General features: G+C 50.2%; 1 protein-coding gene across 6 annotated transcripts in view; it reads left to right on the top strand.

Annotated features, from left to right (window-relative positions):
- OSBPL10 (oxysterol binding protein like 10) overlaps positions 1–18,622 on the top strand; it is a 383,779-nt gene that overhangs the window by 353,626 nt on the left and 11,531 nt on the right. For all 6 annotated transcript variants that reach the window (XM_061196454.1, XM_061196459.1, XM_061196460.1 and 3 more), the window contains one exon: positions 10,668–11,145. In XM_061196454.1, coding sequence (XP_061052437.1) covers positions 10,668–11,145 — 478 coding nt within the window. The remainder of the gene's footprint in view (positions 1–10,667; positions 11,146–18,622) is intronic.

Raw genomic sequence — 18,622 nt, 5'->3', positions numbered from 1 at the left:
ACATATAAGTGATATCATATGATATTTGTCTTTCTCTGTCTGACTTACTTCACTTAGTATGGTCATCTCTAGGTCCATCCATGTTGCTGCAAATGGCATTATTTCATTCTTTTTAATGGCTGAGTAATATTCTATTGTCTGTATGTACCACATCTTCTTTATCCATTCATCTGTCGATGGACATTTAGGTTGTTTCCCTGTCTTGGCTATTTATAGTGCTTCTATGAATATAGGGGTGCATGTATCCTTTTGAATTATGTTTTTTTCCAGTTATATGACCAGGAGTGGGATTGCTGGATCATATGGTAATTCTATTTTTAGTTTTTTGAGGAACCTCCATACTGTTCTCCATAGTGGCTGTATCAATTTACATTCCCCCCAACAGTGTAGAAGGGTTCCCTTTTCTCCACACCCTCTCCAGCATTTGTTATTTGTAGGTTATCTCTTTCCTTATTGTCTCTTCCCCTCTTCTTGGCTCTTGTCTGTGTCATTCAGTTAAGCTTGTGCTAAGCTGGCAGTGGACGAGCTTGGCCTGAATGGCACTTGGTTCGATGAGCAGGCACCCTGGAGAGGTTACCTTCCTCGACTTGAGGATGAAGCTCTGATCTCTCCGTAAAATAAGCATGCAGCCCCATCTTTGTGGAGGTGTCCAGCGCAGCTGCATTCCCAGGTCACCAGCCTCGCTGGGCCTTGAGTGCTGTATTTTGCTTTAGTTCATTAACCATGGTCATCAGTTTCCTGGGCAAGTGACCAGTGGGATTGTACAGCACCCCATGCTCAGAAGTATCCCAGGCTTGGTTTACTGCTCTGCTGTTGCTGTCTTGAAATTCTTAATCATTTTGAACAAGAGGACTTGCATTTTTGTTTTTCACTGGGCCCCCCAAAGTAGGTATCTGGTCCTGCCTCCAGAAGCACCCTGGTCTGTCCTCCTTCCTCAGTTGTGGTTCCAGAAGCCCAAGTTGCTGGTGAATTCCTCCACTGGATATCCTGCTACAATTGCACAAATCATAGGTAGCCCAGGAAGGAAAACGAGGGAGAAAGGAGGAGCCACAGAAGACGGAGGGCACAGAAGGGCTCTTTGACGAAGGGACATGTAGGTTGAGCCTGAAGGGTGAGTGGGCAGTAGTGGAAGGAACTAGAGGAAGGGCATTCCTGGCGGAGGGAACAGCATGGGCGAAGCCAGAGCACACAAGGTGGTGAGGCTGGGGACGAGTGTTTGCTGGCGGGGCACGGGGGAGCCTGGAGTGGGGGCTAGGGTCGGATCTGCAGAGCCTTGTGGGCCGTTGAAGGAGGGTGAACTTGATCCTGAGGGTGATGGGAAACCTCTGGAGGCCTTGGAGCAGGTGAGAAACGTGTGTTGTTCAGAGTTGCTGCCCTGCTAATTTGTGGGCTCCAGGGAGGGGGGCCCATAGGATGCAAGGTTGAGCTTGGGGGTTTATGATGATTTTTACCTTGTTTTCAGGGCTGTGAAAGGCAGCCGTCAGTAATGCATGTGCTCTCTCATCTAACAAGTACTTATTGAGTACTACACCTGCCAGGTACTGTTCTAGGTGCTGGGAGTGCAGCAGTGAACAAAACAGAATCCACGCCTCGCGGAGCTTGTGTGATGGTGGAAAGAGACAGACAATGAACTAGAGAGAGAAGAGAAAAGAATGTGGAGATGCAAACACAGTGGAGAGACACGGAGCATGGCGGGTGGGGATTGAAAGCTGATGGGGCGGGTGAGCTTCTTAGAGGAGCTGCTCAGCGCAGGATTCTCCAGGTGTCACTGGAGTACAGGCCAGGTGAAGATGAGGAAGTCAGCCAGGTGACCATGTAGTGGAAGGCTGTTCAGGCCAGAGGGGTCAGTGAGTGGACAAGGCCCAAGGTGGCCCTTGCCTGGCATTTTGAGGGCGAGCAGGGAGGCCATTGTGTCTGGATCAAAGTTGACCCGCGTGGGTTGGCAGGAAATTAAATTGGCAAGACAGCAGGGGCTGGATCGGAGCGCCTCGTCGGACATTGTGAGGACTTGGGGTGTTATTATGGATGATATGGGTGGCCGTCGGAGAGTTTTGAACAAAGAAATGCAGGGCTTTCCTTGTATTTTAAAAAGATTATTTTGACTCTTTTGTAGAAAGTAAAGTGGGACAGGGCAAGTGGGGTGCAGGCAGCAGGGTCAGGGTGGGAATGGAGGAGGTGACAGACAATGGCAAGGGCAGTGGCAGTTTGTGGGTGTACTTAGAAGACGTGCCAGCAGGCTACAGGTATCCTTTTTGCATGTGGTTTGGTTGTAAGGTATGAGCAAAAGAGGAATGAAGAATGACTCTAAGATTTCAACCTGAGCAACTGGAATAATAAACATTAGAGCTGCTGTTTGTTTCAGTGACCTATTGCTGAGGGATTGACCACCCTAAACAAAGTGGCTTAAAATAACCATTTTATTTATGTTCACAGTCTGGGGTGGGCTCAGCTGGGTGGTTCTTTTGCTGGTCTTGCCAATGGTCACTCGTGTGCCTGTCATCAGCTGGTGGGCTGGTTGTAGGCTGGACGTGGCTGGGACAGCTGGGCCTCTCTCTCCCCATGAAGTCTTGTAACCTTTCTGTCTCCATGAATCCTTCCCACATGGTCTGTCCAGCTGGGTAGCCAGACTCTTACATTGTGGCTCAAAGCTCCCAGGAGGGCCAAACTGGATGCTGATAAGCCTTGGGCCCCAAACTGACACTGTGTCACTCCCACTCTGTTGATTAAAGTGCCACAAGGGGTGTGAATTCCAGGGGCTTGGGTTCATCGAGGGCCACCAGTGGAGCAGACCACCACCCCCGCTTACCAAGGGGGGAGAGGCTATGGGAAGAGGAGGTTGGGGTATTTGGGGGGATATCCCAGATTCAACCTTGGGTCTGTTGGGTCTGAGGGATCCATTCACTCTGCATCCAAATTGAGAGGATGTGTAGGCAGCTGAGTATAGAAGCCTGGGGTTTGTGAGTGAAGCTTGGGTACCAGTTTGAGAGTGAACAATGTGCAGAGGGTGGTCCAACTCAGGAGATGGCAACCCCCCCTTTAGGGAGTGAGTAGGGGGAAAGTCCAAAGGCCGAGTCCGGGGACTCTCCAGTATGTGAAGGCTGGAGAGATGAGAAGCGTCCAGCAGAGGAGACTGAGGAGCGTCAGCTGGGGGGGAGGGGGTGGGGTAGGAAGCAGAGGAACATGATGAAATGAAGTCACACACAGGCAGTGTTTTAAGGAGAAGGGAGTTCTCCGCTGTGAGGCACTGCTGCCGACACGCCTGCAGAGGGACCATTGCCTTTATTTTGGTCAAAGTTTGATTAGGTGGCTTCAAGGGAGGATGGGGAGAAAAGTGGTGACAGGGAGTAAAGATGGCGTTTCAAGGAGCTTTGATGCAAAAGGGAAGCAGAAAATTGGGACGAAGGTCTGGAACTGAGAACTTTGGTTTCTGAAGATGTTTGAATGCTGATGGGAACGGTCGGGAGAGAGGGCGGGGATGCCTGCGGGAACTTGAGAGGGGAGGGGGCCTGGGATCCCGTGCCGGGCGGAGGGTCTGTCCTTAGCTAGGACAGTCCACCGTTGTAGCAGGAGGCAAGCAGCAGAGCGGAGGGGCGGGGACCCCGGGGGACCCTCAGGAGAGCTCTGTGTTTACGCACGTGGCTCTGAGCCGGGACGCGCCCCAGCTGTTACCTCGCTTCTGAATGTCTCTGTTTCCTTGCCTGTAAAGCAGGGATAATCGCGTCTTGCTCCCACATCTGCACAGCCACGTGTCAAGGATTTAGAGCAGTGAGGGTGATGAAGAGGGAAAGACTGTGAGAGATTTGGGGAGGGAGGAGGCAGCAGGGATGAGTGGCCCTCTCAGGCGGAGGAAGGGGGTGGCAGGCTTGCCCCTCGCCCCGCCCCGGGGCGGGGCACGTAAGGATTCTAGGTCACGAATTTAAAGTGAGACCAGCCAGCATGTGTCTCTTTTCTCCAGTTAAGTTGAGCTGCCAGGTTGAGGCTCGGAGAACGTGAGGAGGTGGATTAAACCAGAGATGGGGTTTGCTGGCTGACCCCCCCAGAGGGAGAGAGGGCCAAGGGGCCGGAGGGTGGTGGTGGCAGATCAAGGGAGTGAGTGTCAGGTGGGGCAGGGATGCCACGCTGGACGTGGAGGGAAATGAGGCGACAGGGGATGGTGGACATGATGGGGTCGTGGGGCTGGGGCTGCGATGGAGTGAGCTGGACGTATGGGGTGATGGGTGGAGGGGGGGGTGCTTGAAATTGAGATTTTGGGGGGTGGTGGCTGTGGGGAACAGCAAGGTCCAGGGTGGGCCTGTGACCTCTATGGATTCCTCAAGGGATTTGGTCTAAACTCAAATTTTACAGATTCAGATGGGACAGAGATCTGCTGGAAGAGGGGATTGTGAGCCCTTCCAGAAGGCATAACTGATTCCATAGAGCAGGTGGGAGTCTGGGGCTGCAGACTGTGGTTGAAACTAGTGCAAAGCAAAGGGTGGATTGAACTCTCTTTGGGTGCCCTGTGCACATCCTGTCCTCAAGGATATTAGACAAGATTTGTACATTGAGAGAGAAGCTTGCTGAGATCGTTGTGAAGTTTCTATGATTCTTAAAGAATTATTTAAATGGTTCCAGTAGAGCTGTTTGTTGAACCAAGAGGAGATGTGGTTTGTGGTTGTGGTTTGTGTGCCCCCTGGTTAGAGAATTGCCTTATGACAGACACCCACGTGCCCGCCACTGGGTTCAAGGGTGAGAACAGTCTCATGGCCTGCGTTCCTGTTCACGGATGCATAACCTCCCCCCAGGTCGCTGCGTTGTCTTGTACTTCCTCCACAAGTGGCTTCTTGGTGTTATAATGATACAGTGGACATCTTGAACTCAGAGCTTTTTCCTTTGATTGAATTATTTTATTAGGCTAAATTTCCAGCGTCAATCACAACAAGCACAGATGAACAGTGCTGTGCTTAAGCTCCTTCTTCTAAGGGGGGAATTTGCCCAGGTCCACACAGTTGTTGCTGCCAAGAGATGAACCTCGGCTCACAGTTTCTGACTCTCCTGCAAGCCGGGCCCTTTTTTTAAAAAAACTATTTTTATTTTAAAAAAATTTTTATTGAAGTATAGTTGATTTACAATGTTGTGTTAGTTTCAGGTGTACAGCAAAGTGATTCAGTTATGCATATATATATATCTATTCTTCTTCAGATGGTTTTCCATTATAGGTTATTACGAGATATTGAGTAGAGTTCCCTGTACTATAACAGTAGGTCCTTGTTGTTTATTTTATATATAGTAGTGTGTATCTATTAATCCCAACCTCCAAATTTATCCCTCCCACCCACCTTTCCCCTTTGGTAACCATGTTTGTTTTCTATGTCTGTGAGTCTATTTCTGTTTTGTAAGTAGGTTCATTTGTATCATTTGTTTTAACTAGAGTGCCTTCCCTGATGTCCCAAGCACCATGAGATGCGCATGAAGGGAGCTGGCCCTTTAAGGAAACCAGGGGGAGCATTCCTTCGGCCTTTGGCAGTGTGAATCTTCTCCTGTTCATTTTGTAAGGCTGGATTTTTGTGTACTTCCCCTGGTTTCCTTAAAGGATTGCACAGGTCAATCTCAGGTGGTCTTGGCCTCCCTTCCTTGCTTGTTTGCACTGGGTAGGTTTCCCAGACTGAGAACAGAGTATTATGTAGATGACTCTCAAGGTTATTAGGTGAACTGATGTTTCTTTGGAGAAGTCGCACCTGCTCTGGCCTTCCTTGGCGGAGGCCCACTGTGCTTCCCTTTGTGGGGAAGGGACGGACCATTGCTCTTTCGGGGGACCCTTTGACTTTCTCTATGGGTGATCAATTCTTTCCAAGTTCTAAGATCCCAGCCCAAACATAAGTTATTTACTTCTAGATTGATGCAACTTTAGCCATAATTAATTGTCCTCTCAGTCCTGAGTGCAGATCTTCTTTTTTTTTCCTTTCCCCAAAGTAGTTTATTGTCTTAATTATGTTAATGGCAGAAAAGGCAGCCCTGACTGATGGCTCAATAAGCTGCAGTAGCGATTGCAGCCATTTGGCTGCCATGAGTCTGAGCAGCTGGGCCGTCGCTCACCTCTCAGTTGGAGGCAGACAGTCCAGTTACTCCTCACCACTTTGTGGCTCCCTGTCGGCAGTGTCCACCGCCCAAGAAACAGATGATTAAGTGACTTATTGGCAAAGGGACCAACAAGAAGTCAGGGAGGTCATAGGAGAGAGAGAATCCACTTTAATGAAACGTCTTGCCCAGAGTGGTCATTGTGCTGGCTTGAAAGGACATAGGTTGGGTATTCTGCACAAACACCAGCAAGAGATGAAAGGGGAGATGGTCACCCCACTCCTGCCCCATTCTCCTCCATCTCTCTGGGAATTCTACTTTTCCCAGCGCGGACAACGCCACAGCATCACTGTCAAGTGCAGAATACATGCCTGGAGGGTTGAACCTGTTGGCTGTGAGACCACATTCCCTGTGTCTTTCATTTCAGGAGGGTTGCCTTCGACAATTAGTAAGTTCTCAGGTATTGCATCCCTAGTAGAGCCTTTTTTTTTTCTTTTTCTTCCAACTCTTTATTTAGCACATTTTCCAATCTACAGTAGAGTTGCAAGAATAGAACAATGAACTTCCACATATATGCTTCACCTTTATCGGCCAATTGTTAACATTATGCCACTTTGTATTTTTCTTTCTTCTTTCCCCTCTCCCACTCTCTCCCTGCTTCTTCTCTCTGTCCGCCACACAGCAGGTACACGTGCACATGTATGTATGTGTTTATTTTTTGATGAGCCATTTCAGAGTAGGTTGTAGACATGACACTTCTCCCTGACATCCATCAGTGAGTGGACCTCAATGGGCCATCAGTGACCTAACAAGGTCATTCTCCTACACGACACATTTGTCACCCTGGGGAAATTTAACATGGCTATGATACTGTTTCTTACACGCCCATAGTAAAATTGCCCCCCAGTTGTCCGAATAATGCTCTTTATAGCATTGATAAGAGCAAAAAGAGCCCTGTAAATGCTACGATGGGGGTGTGTGATGGGTACAGTGAAGGAGGGGGTGGATGCAGGAGCAGGAGCTGTCAGAAAAGACCTCATAGAGGAGTTTACCTTCTGTGAGCTGGTAGCTGTTTCTCATTAGACAAGGGCAGGAGGGAGGGCAGGAAAAGGAAACAGGAGTGAACTCATGCATGTGTGTATGTGTGCTTGTGAGGGGAGGGCTGGGGCAGAAAGTGAGGGATACTGTGAGACTGGAGGAGGTGGGGGCCAGGCTGGACTTTGTGTCGTATAGAGATTTTAGAAAGATGACTCTAGCTGTGGTGTGGAGAAGAAATAGTGGCGGGTGTGACAGCTGGAAGGTGGGTTAGGAAGCGTCAGCTGTACTTTTCCAAATAGGGGGCACCATGAGTGTCCTTTCTTAGTTGCCGATGGTCTCCCTCCCGTCTGCACATTAATGACAGTCTTTGGGCTGGTGGATTGCCTTGTCATCCAGGAAGAGTAGAATGGACTAGAAGGTGGGGCTCTTGTCCCACCTTTTCCCCCGGGCTGCCTCCTGACCCCTGCATGTTAGGGGCAGGAGAGGGGGTGGCCCAGCTGTCCCAGTTCTGATGTCCAGTGACCGCTCACCTCCCTCGTCCTCTGAGGGGAAGAAGATGCTCTCATTGGCCCGAAGCAGAGAATCGTGATGTGTCGGGCGATGGACAGAACTTGGGGGGCAGTTGGGAGCCCTGAGGTTCCCCACGCTCTCCTACACCTTCCCTGCCTTCTCCCCAGTCTGTCCCCTCACCTGTGAGACCAGGGGCTTGACCTGCAGCATCCCGAAGGGGCCTTCGGGTTCTGATGCCGAGTGATTTGGGATTCTGCGTGGCGTTCTTTTTTCTATTTGTTTTGTTTTGTTTTTGTTTTTAGAATTTCACTTATTTATTTATTTATTTTTGGCTGTGTTGGGTCTTCGTTTCTGTGCGAGGGCTTTCTCTAGTTGCAGCAAGCGGGGGCCACTCTTCATCGCGGTGCGCGGGCCTCTCACTATCGCAGCCTCTCTTGTTGCGGAGCACAGGCTCCAGACGCGCAGGCTCAGCAGTTGTGGCTCACGGGCCCAGTTGCTCCGCGGCATGTGGGATCTTCCCAGACCAGGGCTGGAACCCGTGTCCCCTGCATTGGCAGGCAGATTCTCAACCACTGCGCCACCAGGGAAGCCCTATTTGTTTTGTTTTAATCCTTCAGCTTCTGAGTTAAGAAATGCTAAGTTAGGGGAAATGCCTTAAACTCTTGCCCTTTTCCAAAGTACCCCATGAGAGCGTAAACATCCACGTGATTCTTTCCTTTTAATTTCAGTCTCGGGTGCAGCCCTGAAAATTCCTGTCCAGAGGTGGGATTGTTGTCGGAGACGCCCCATCCCACGGGGTCAGGGAGGAGGAGCCCGGGTCACGGGACCATCTTCACGTGGAGCTCCTCAGTGTAACTCTGCACCCCACCCCTGCCCTCCATCAGAGGGCCCCCTGCCTGGGAGGGAGCGCAGGAATGGAGTGTTTCAGGAAGGTCTGCAGATGCGGACCTTGGTGGCTTCTTTTCTTTTTCAATTGATTTAGTCGCATTGGCCGGGGGTGGGGGAGTTCCAAGGTTGCTGAAATCCACAGCCTCAACCTGCACAGCCTGGGTGGGGAGCATTCCTGGGGGGACCTTGAGTGGCTCTGTGGGGGGCAGGCATGGGTGGCACAGCCGGGCCCCCGTGAGCCTCATGAGCAGGGCAGGCCCCACAGGGCACGGGGATGGCGGCTGAGCTTGACCTGTTCCCACGCAGAGACGTAGGAGGTCATAGCAGTGGCGTCTGAAGGCGGTTCTGAGCCAGGATGCACTCTTCCCGGCCATCTCACATCCTCAGGCTGCCAGATGCTCAAGTTTGTCAAGTTGTGGCTGAAAGAAACTTAGGAAATCTCCATTAATTTGCATAGTTGTGTTTTAAATAATGTTTCGTCTTCTAGTTTATTATAAAAGTAAAGCAGAAAGATACTCAGAAGGAATGTAAAAATCACTCACTTCTGTCACCCAGAGAGACATGTTAAATTGGGAGTGTTGCTGTGATACTTGGGTTGTGTTACATGCTCATTTTACATCTGGCTGCTTTTTGACTTAGTGAGGGTGCCTTGTCCTCTGACATAGTTTTCAAGTGGGACAGAAAAGCATTAGAAGGGGTACCAACCTCACCTCCCCAGCGGGCTGGGCTTCCCCCAGTTTCCTCTGAAATCTCTGTGCTTTGCTGCTCTCATGTCCGCCTGTCTGTCTCATGTCCGCCTGTCTGTCGGGACACCTCACTTCCAGGGTATCTCCATCTTTCCCTAGGAAGGGTCCCAGCAGGCTGAAGTGGGGGCCAGGTCACAGATCTGTGTGTGGTATTATTGGTTAGCAATGCTTTCGTGGGAGTTGGGGCCTATGATGTGACAGAAGGACAGACTTGGCCATGTAGGGAGGAGTGTAAACCAGCTGCGTGACCTTGGTGAACCCCTCCCCTCACCCGGACGGTTCAAGGGGGAGCCAGCGGGTCAGGGCCGGCCTTCCAGCTTCAGAACCCCGTGACTCCCACCACGGGGAGCAGAGTGAGATGCCCCAGGACAACGCAAGCTTGTCTTGCAGCCGAGGGGTGGAATGGTAATACCCCATAACTACGTCGTCAGATCACTGAGGGGGTGGTAGCATATCAGGGATGGTGAGGGCTTACCAGCTTCCCAGAAAGTCCATCATTTGCTTTAAGTGACCTAGTCCTTGGGTTCTAGGCACTTGGGTTGTATGGTGCCTGAGGGACCACTTGGATCCACTTTGGACCAATGAGGAGTCCCTTAGTGCCTGACAGAGCATCCAAGTTTCTACCTGTCTTCAGTAATGGGGCCAGTGACACACCGAGGGGATGGCCCCTGTGCCAGTCCATTTACCAGAAGCTTCAGTATTAAGTGCCAGCCTACTTCTTTGTAACTTCTGCTCATTTCTTCTGGCCCAGCCTAGGGGGCAGCCTCTACCCATGGCCCCTCTTCTCCGTGGCAGCCACTGTGGACACTGCCCGCTAGCTGGCCTTGCCTCCGGAGACATGGGTTGGGCCCTTTCCACATTCCTTCCCTGCCCTGATCCTGTGAGGGTTTATACGCTGCTCTTCCTATAGAGATCTCCAAACAGATGTTCTTAGTGGTGGGTCCTGCTCTACCTGGGCCCCCTTTGATGCAGTACCAACGAGCCCCAGTATCCGTGTTTGTGGGAACACACTGAGCATCCCCCTTGGTTGTGCCTGATGGCAGGAAGAATATGAAAAAGCCCTTTGGAGCTATTTTCTTCACGTCTCTAAATGATGGGGTGTGAAAGAGGGCTGCATGTTAGCAGGGCACTGGCCGTGGTGGGAGGGACAGAGGCTGTTGTTTCAGCCCAGGTGAGCAGAGAGGAAGATGGCTCAGAGCAGTCTAATCCATGAAGCTGGGTTGGCGTTGATGCCACCGCTGCAGCCACTTCCAATTTCTCGGATGTTCTTTCCTCTGATTTGTCACTTGTGCGCAAATCAGAGGAACTGGTCCCTGGTACCTGCCGTTAGGACCTTGCTTGACGGGGGTTGCAGCCTTGCTTTTTTCCTTTCCAGCTTTCTCTCCTGCACCCATAGGGCTTGCTGTCTGACTTTGTCTCCTCTGGCCGCAGGTGGTGCTTCCCACGTTCATTCTCGAGAAGCGGTCCTTGCTGGAGATGTACGCAGACTTCCTGGCACACCCAGACCTGCTGCTGGCTGTCACCACAGGGGCCACGCCACAGGACAGGGTCATCGGCTTCGTGGAGTATTACCTCACCGCCTTCCACGAGGGCCGCAAGGGCACCCTGGCCAAGAAACCCTACAACCCCATCATCGGCGAGACGTTCCACTGCTCCTGGGAGGTTCCCAAGGACAGGGTCAAGCCCAAGAGGACTGCTGCCCCTGCTGCCTCCGGCCATGAACACCCGATGGCCGACGACCCTTCCAAGAACTACAAAATGCGGTTCGTGGCCGAGCAGGTGTCCCACCACCCGCCCGTCTCCTGCTTCTACTGTGAGTGCAAGGAGAAGAGGCTGTGCGTCAACACTCACGTATGGACCAAAAGCAAGTTCATGGGCATGTCCGTGGGGGTCTCGATGATCGGGGAAGGTAAGCCAAATCGCTGGGTGGAGCTGGGCTCTGACCAAGGGACATTTGTGTACCTGATGGACACTTGAGGATTTGTGTGTGGAGGCCTTTGTTTTTATTTCGTTACGGAATTGGGAGTAAGTGCGTGGGTTGGAAATGTGGATGGGTCTTGCTATTTGGGAACCAGGTTCTGGTCATATCCCAAAGCGGCCGAGGTGATGGGGTAAGTGGGATGCAGCTGTTTGCCTCTTAGGCTGCCCACCTGGATCTTCACCTGCTACTCGTGTGTGAGCCGCCTTACAGAGCCTTTTCTTTCCAGCTCTGTATGAATATTAGAGTTGGCTTCAAATCTATGAAAACACATTTTTCTTCATTCTCACCAGTTCCTGGCTCACAGACAATGAGGATCATAGTGCTGCCTATTCAAAATCTGCTCATAAATAATTCCCAAGGCAAATCTCTGGACGCTGGGCTTGCAGTTCTGAAGGGAAAACCCAGTATAATCAGACTACTCGCGGATCACGTGTTTCTCTATTAGCAAATAGCTGTGAATGAAGGTTATTCATTGTTTGAGGGAAACTGTAATCATCCTTGTCAAATTCAGGAACCTGTGTTAGTGGTTCTTCAACTTCTTTTGAGTCATAAATCCCCGTGAGATTCTGGCTGTAGACTCTCAGAAAAAAGAAAAATCCAGCACAGAATTTGGCTTTCAGTTTCAGGGCATACATGGCTCCTTGGAAGCCCTTTCCAAACCCCAGGAGATGAGAACACCTTTCATTGACTTAGCACGCTCTTATTGAGCGCCTCCTCGTTGCCAGCCATTGTCTTGGGAGCCATGGGTACTTGAACGAGCAAAACAGACAGAATCTCTGTTCTCACAGAGCTCTCTCTTCTGCTGGGGAAATACAATTGTGTAGTGCTTTGGAAGGTGATAAGTTCTCTGGAGAAAACTTAAGGCGGGAAGGGACCTGGAAATAAAATAAAGGATCTAGGAATGGTGGGGAGAGAGCAGTGGGGCTTTGGGATGGGTTGGGGTGGCAGCTGGGAAGACGTCACCGAGAAGGTGACAGTTGAGCAAAGACCGGGGTGGGGATGAAGGACCCAAGAAGGTGATGAAGGACAGGCTTTGTCGATTACCCGGGGAGTGTGTCTTGGTGGAGAAAACAAGGCCAGAGGCAGAGGGGCCAGGGACCGGCATGCTGGTCCGAGACAGGAAGCCTGTGTGGCCGGAGCCGGGAGAAGGGAGGTGGGAGGGAGAAGATGCTGTCGGAGAGGTGACTGAGTCCAGGTCACGTGGGGCCTTGGGGGGCCACTGGCAGGGGTGTTGGCCGTCCCACTAAGTGAGCTGCCAAGTCTTTGCGGGCTTTGAGCAGAAGAGTATCATGATCTGACTTGCAGTTTAGCAAGATTGTTCCAGCTGCTTGTTGAAACTAGACCATAAGAGGGGGAAGGCGATGCAAGGAGACCAGTTAGGAGATTATGATAATAATCCAGGCAAAAGGCGATGGTGGCTTGAACCAGGGCAGGAATGGTGCAGAGGTAACACAGGGTGGGAATCTGGATGAATTCTGAAGTGGAGAGATCAGATGTGGGGTATGAGTGAAAGGTGATGCCAAAGCTTTTTTTTTTTTTTTTAAGATATTACATAATCATTGACGCTATTCCCTACATTGTGCACTGCGTACCCGTGACTCATTTATTTTGCAACTGGAAATATGTACCTCTTAATCTCCCTCATCTATTTCTCTTCTCCCCTCTGGCAACCACCTGTTTGTTCTGTGAATCTATGACTCTGTTTCTGTTCTGTTCTGTTTGTTCATTCATTTTAGATTCCACCTATAAGTGAAATCGTACAGCATTTGTCTTTCTCCGACTTATTTCACTTAGCCTAATACCTTCTAGGTCCATCCCTGTTGTCACAAATGGCAGAATTTCATTCATTTTTATGATTGAATAATATTTCATGGTATACTTATACCACAATTTCTTTATCCATTTGTCTGTTGATGGGCACTTAGATTGTTTCCATATCTTGGTTATTATAAGTAAGGCTGCTATGAACATAAGGGTGCATATATCTCTTTTAATTAGTGTTTTCATTTTCTTTGGATAAATACCCAGAAGTGGAATTGCTGGATTGTATGGTGGTTCTATTTTTAGTTTTTTGGGAACCTCCATACTGTTTTCCATAGTGGCTGCAACAATTTACATCCTACCAACAGTGTAGGAGGGTTCCCTTTTCTCCACATCCTCGCCACCATTTGTTATCTGTGATCTCTTTGATGATGGCCATTCTGACAGGTGTGAAGTGATACATCATTGTGGTTTTGATTTGTATTTCCCTGATGATTCGTGATGTTGACCATCTTTTCATGTGCCTCTTGGCCATCTGTTGTCTGCTTTAGAAAAATGTCTATTCAGGTCCTCTGCCTATTTTTCAGTCGGGCTGTCTGTTTTTTTTGACGTTGAGTTGTATGAGTTCTTTGTATATTTTGGATATTAACCCCTCATCGGACACATCTGGATTGGATGTGAGGTATGAGAGAAAGGTGACACCAGGCTTTTGACCTGAGCAACTAGAAGGATGGAATAGCCATTAACTAAGGTGGGGAAGACTGAAGAGGGGATTAGTTTGGAGGGAGAGCACAGGAGCCCAGTTAGGTTGTGTTGGGGTTTAGACATTTGAGAGGGGGGCTTGAGCAAACAGTGTCTCTACAGGCCAGGGTTCTGGGGGAGGTCCCGGCTGAGGTTAAAGCTTGTCATGTAAAGCCTGGAGACTTGTATGTGTTGCGTGTCTGTGTCGCGTGAAGGGTCGGCCTCTGATGTTCGGGATCTCGGCTGCCCTGTTCCTTCCAGGCAGCCTAGGGGTTGCAGCCTTCATTCACTCTGCACAGCCCTGGACAGACTCTTAAGGCTGTACGTGTGTGGTGTGAGACACCACGTAACACCCTCTGCTGAGACCCTCGGCCGTAGCATCCCTGGAGCAGAGCTGGAATTTGCTGCCCTCACTTCTTCTCTCTGCTTGAAAATTCTACTTAGAACTTCTCAGTGAAGAAAGCAGAAGGAAGATTCTGGAGAGAGACTGTGGAAGGCCCCTTCCTGGTCACCCCCCCACCCCCATGTATTCCTGCTGTCGACGGGCCTGGAGAGGATCAGGGGACCGTCTCTCATTCTTGTGAGGCTTTAAGTTTCTCAGTCCTTTCAGTAGCTACGTCCCCCTTTCTTTCATATTAATTAAATGTGAGCTCTGTAACACACAATTTTTCTGATTTTTCACACAAAATGCTTCTAAGAATCCCCAGACTTCAAAGCCAAAGGTTCTGGTTCCTGTTCTCAGGGCTCCTTTGGGGGATGGGTTATGGGGAGGGTGGGTGGGGGAGGTGGGATGCTTTTCTTTCCTCACTCCATTCCCTGCACTGACCCAGCACCTTCCATGAATTTGTTGATTGGGCACGAAGTGACATTTTTTCCCCACCTTTCATTTTTTCTTTTCTTTTCTTTCTTTCTTTCTTTTTTTTTTTTTTAACTTTTGGCTGCCGTGCAGCTGGTAGGATCTTAGTTTCCCAACCAGGGATCAAACCTGTGCCCCCTGCATTGGAAGCGATGAGTCTTAACCACTGAACTGACAGGGAAGTCCCTCCAACCCTTCATTTTAAACATTAGGTGGGTCCACTTGAAATTTTGTTTGTAAATACACGGGCTTACGTTTTAAATTATTGCCCTAAGGCTGTGGCCTATTTGGCTATGATAAAATGCCATTATCAAGTGCTTCATTATGCCTTGAATTCCCCGAGGCTGTAGCTCAGAAACCTCCCCCGAACGGTCCCTCAGCTCTGACACTGAAAGGCCCTAAGCGTGACACTGTTGAGCCAACCCCGAGATGACATCCATCTGTGGATGGAAGCAGAGGTGCCTCTGCTTGGTACCCACCCTCACCGCTTGGGACAGAGCTCATCCAGCTTCTCTTGAAACCCCTCCCCGCCAGAACTCCAGATCAGCGCCCAGTAAATGGCACAGCCTCTGAATTGGGTCTGTGGGGACAGGCAGGGACCCGTTTGCCCATGAATGCCGGTACTGTGGGCCCTGAAGACCAGTTCCCCGGAGTTGCTTTCCGTGATTCTGTGCTTTCTTTCCAGAGTCAACGCCCTGTCGGAATATTTTGGTTCCTCAGAGTTATTTTAAATTTATCGGTTTGAAAATCTTAGTGCTTGGCCTTACGTTTATTGAGAAATCAATTTGTGGGATTTAAAGCAAAAATCTCCCAGCTCGAGGACTAGCTATGTCCCAGAAAGATGGATTATTCAGTGTTTTTCAGCTTCTCTCAGCTCTTAGGCTAATTAAAAAGGAGCTTTCATTTGTGAGCCCGTTTGCAAGTCTAGTTTTAATATAGTCTTTTATTCATTATTAGGGACAGATTTTTGTATGCAATCCTGAAAAAAAGAGTCCTGGGAAGGCATAATTGCCGGTGATTTAATGAGTGAGCGCACATTTATGGATTTTCAGAAAAGAGCCTGGGAGTGTGGTCTTGCCAGTGCTTTAAACCAGCCTTGCTCTGGGGCTCAGTTTTCTGATTTCTGTGGACTTGCGGGAAGTTTCACCTTGGTTTGGAAGAGGTTTTTCTGAAGACGAGCGGGAGGAGGGTGCCTCCCACCTGGCTCCCCATCCCCCATGTGCATCACCCATCAGCAGATTTTGTGATTTCTTCTTTGTTCCCAAGTGGAAGTACCACTGCTGAGAATTCACCTGCCGAGAGATGGGGGTGTGATCAGGATTCCAGCGGTGTAGCAGGCTGCGTGCCCTGAGCTGAGTTTCAGTGTTGCCTTTTTTACAGCCCCGTGAGGTGCGGGTACCGTTATCCCTGCATCACGGATGAGGCAGCTGAGGGGCAGAGAACTTAAGGTCACCAGGCTGGCGAGGGACGGAGGAGTTGGAATGATCCTCTAAGATCTCATCTAGGGCTTTTAAAAAATGGTGGCGTATGCTCCAGGTAAGTATGTTCTAAAGAAAATATCAGGGGTATGATCCTACCTCACCGAGTTTATATTCGTGAATGAGACCAGGAAGACTCAGCACGTGGCGCTTGTGGCTGTCGCATGGTCCTGGTCCGCAGAGAGAGGCCACCGCAGGATGTGCAAATGGGTGGGGGTCCCCAAAGTACGGCAGGTCAAAGCCTGGAAAGGCTGACAGCAGAGGGGGACATCGTAGACATCGGGGGTGGGGCAGTGCTGTCAGGGGACATTTGGGCCCCTGGGAGGACTTTACTGCCACATAGTCCATCAGCATGGAGGGTGAGGATGGGGGACAGAGAGCTGCCTTCTCTGGGCCCTTGAAGGCAGGTGACAGAGGGACCGGCAGCCTCCTCCTCAGGGTCTCAGGGCCCCTCCCGCTGCCACAGGCCCTGAGACTATGAGGATGCGGCTGGCACTCAGGGAACCGGAGGCTTGCGAGTAGAACTGGGATGGAGGGGTGGGTGGGTAGTCTGCTGGAGCCTCTCTCTTTCCAACTTCCACTTCCAGTTCCTCTTGACTGTTGGTGTCAGACCTGTTCGGCATGAACTTACCACCTGCTTCGCTCTCTTCTTAGCAGCCTAATTCTAGGAAAGACACAAAGTAGGCCTGGGAACAAAAAGTATACCAGGCCTGGCCATTCTTCTTCCAGGGTTCTGAGCACAAACTGTAAGAAGCGACACACTGGTGTCGAATCCTCCTTGCAGACACAGGTCCACCCTTGTGCATCACAGGACAGGGCCTCAGCGGTCACCTGGGGCAGCTCTGCCCCATGAACTGTGGGGAGGGGTAAGTGACAGAGGGAGGGTGTTTGGTGGCCCAAGGCTTGGCTTTGGGGAAGATGGTGTAATTTCATTGAGAGCTCTGGCGAGTGGGGAGGTGGGGAGAAGTCAGTGTGCTCTGATATTCCGTGTATTTGGTGTAGTGGAGCCGTGCTGTCTGTGCATTTATGTTACATGTATTCAATTCTCTTCCTGGTTACGGAGAGAGATTTAAATGTTGCTGCGATCTCTGCCCCCCAGTCCTGCCCACGCGATTGTGAGTGACCTGAGTCTGCTTTTTCTCGGGGGGGGGGGGTGGTCTTCTCTCCTGCCTGTGCCCATGTGTGAGCATCCCGCCTCCCTGGGGGAGGTCACGACCCCCAGACGCACATGGGCCCATCCCCTGGGGTTTCCACACAGGCCCCCTGTGTCTGTGGGTCAGCAGGTGTAACTTTGCTGGACTTACCTGGGGGTGAGGTTGCGGGTTCTGGACAAGCCTGGTTTGTTCCAAAAACTGTGGCTCATGGGCGATGCAAGGAGTTTTTAAGGGTAAATTGAGTGACTCCTGGGTACATCTTCATATTGACTTTGGAAACTCAGCATTCGTGATCCCTTTGTACCTTTAGTCCCCTCTCCTCAGACTCTCCTGGCGAGCTCCCAGGGCTGAAAGGGACACACACACATACACTGTCTCTCTGCTGGGCAGATTCTAGCTCTGTTGATTGATTTATTTTTTTTAATTTATTTTAATTTTATTGAAGTGTAGCTGATTTACAGTGTTGTGTTAATTTCTGCTATACAACAAAGTGACTCAGTTATACGTATATGTGTGTGTGCGTGTGTAGATATACATTCTTTTCCATATTCTTTTCCATTATGGTTTATTACAGGATGTTGAATATAGTTCCCCATGCTATACAGTAGGACCTTGTTGTTTATCCATCCTATATATAATAGTTTGCATCTGCTAACCCAAACTCCCACTCCATCCCTCCCCCTTGGCAACCACAGGTCTGTTCTCTATGTCTGTGAGTGTTTCATAGATAAATTCATTTGTGTCATATTTTAGATTCCACATATAAGTGATATCATATGGTATTTGCCTTTCTTTGTCTGACTTACTTCACTTAGTATGATAATCTCTAGGTCCATCCATGTTGCTGCAGATGGCATTATTTCATTCTTTTTTAGGGCTGAGTAATCTAGCTCTGTTGATTGAGATGCTTATCTAGCCTCAGAGAGAAGTACCGACCAGTCAAATTACTTAACCCCTGAGTTTCCGTTTCTACCTCCTCATTTAAAAATGATAATAATTAATGCTGCGTTGAATGGTTGTGAAGCTCACAGAAGACACTGCATGTGAAGCCCCTGGAAGTGCTGGGTGGCCAGGAAGGGTCCCCCAGGGCACATGGAGCCCCCCCTTCTTGCTCTTTCCAGTGGAGGAACCAGGGGCCCAGGGAGAGGACATCACTAACACCTCCTGTCACATAGTTCCGGCCGAAGGACAGAACTGACCTTCCTGAGGCTCTTGCTGCACTTGACCATTGCAGGCCCAGAGTGGGCAGGAATAGAGCTGGGAGGGCTTTTCTACAGGGAGCGAAGCCCCAGTGCGGGGTGGGAGGCCGAGAAGGCCCCTCACACAGAGCAAACCTCAGCGAGCCAGGCGTGCTGGTTCCCAGGCCTCTGCCAGCCCAGGAGGTGCTGCCCTCAGCAGGGGGGGCCCTGTGGGTG

Source organism: Eubalaena glacialis, chromosome 7, assembly GCF_028564815.1.
Source record: "Eubalaena glacialis isolate mEubGla1 chromosome 7, mEubGla1.1.hap2.+ XY, whole genome shotgun sequence".
Lineage (NCBI taxonomy): Eukaryota > Metazoa > Chordata > Mammalia > Artiodactyla > Balaenidae > Eubalaena > Eubalaena glacialis.
Note: the sequence above shows the minus strand (reverse complement) of the source record. Positions and strands in the feature narration are given on the sequence as shown.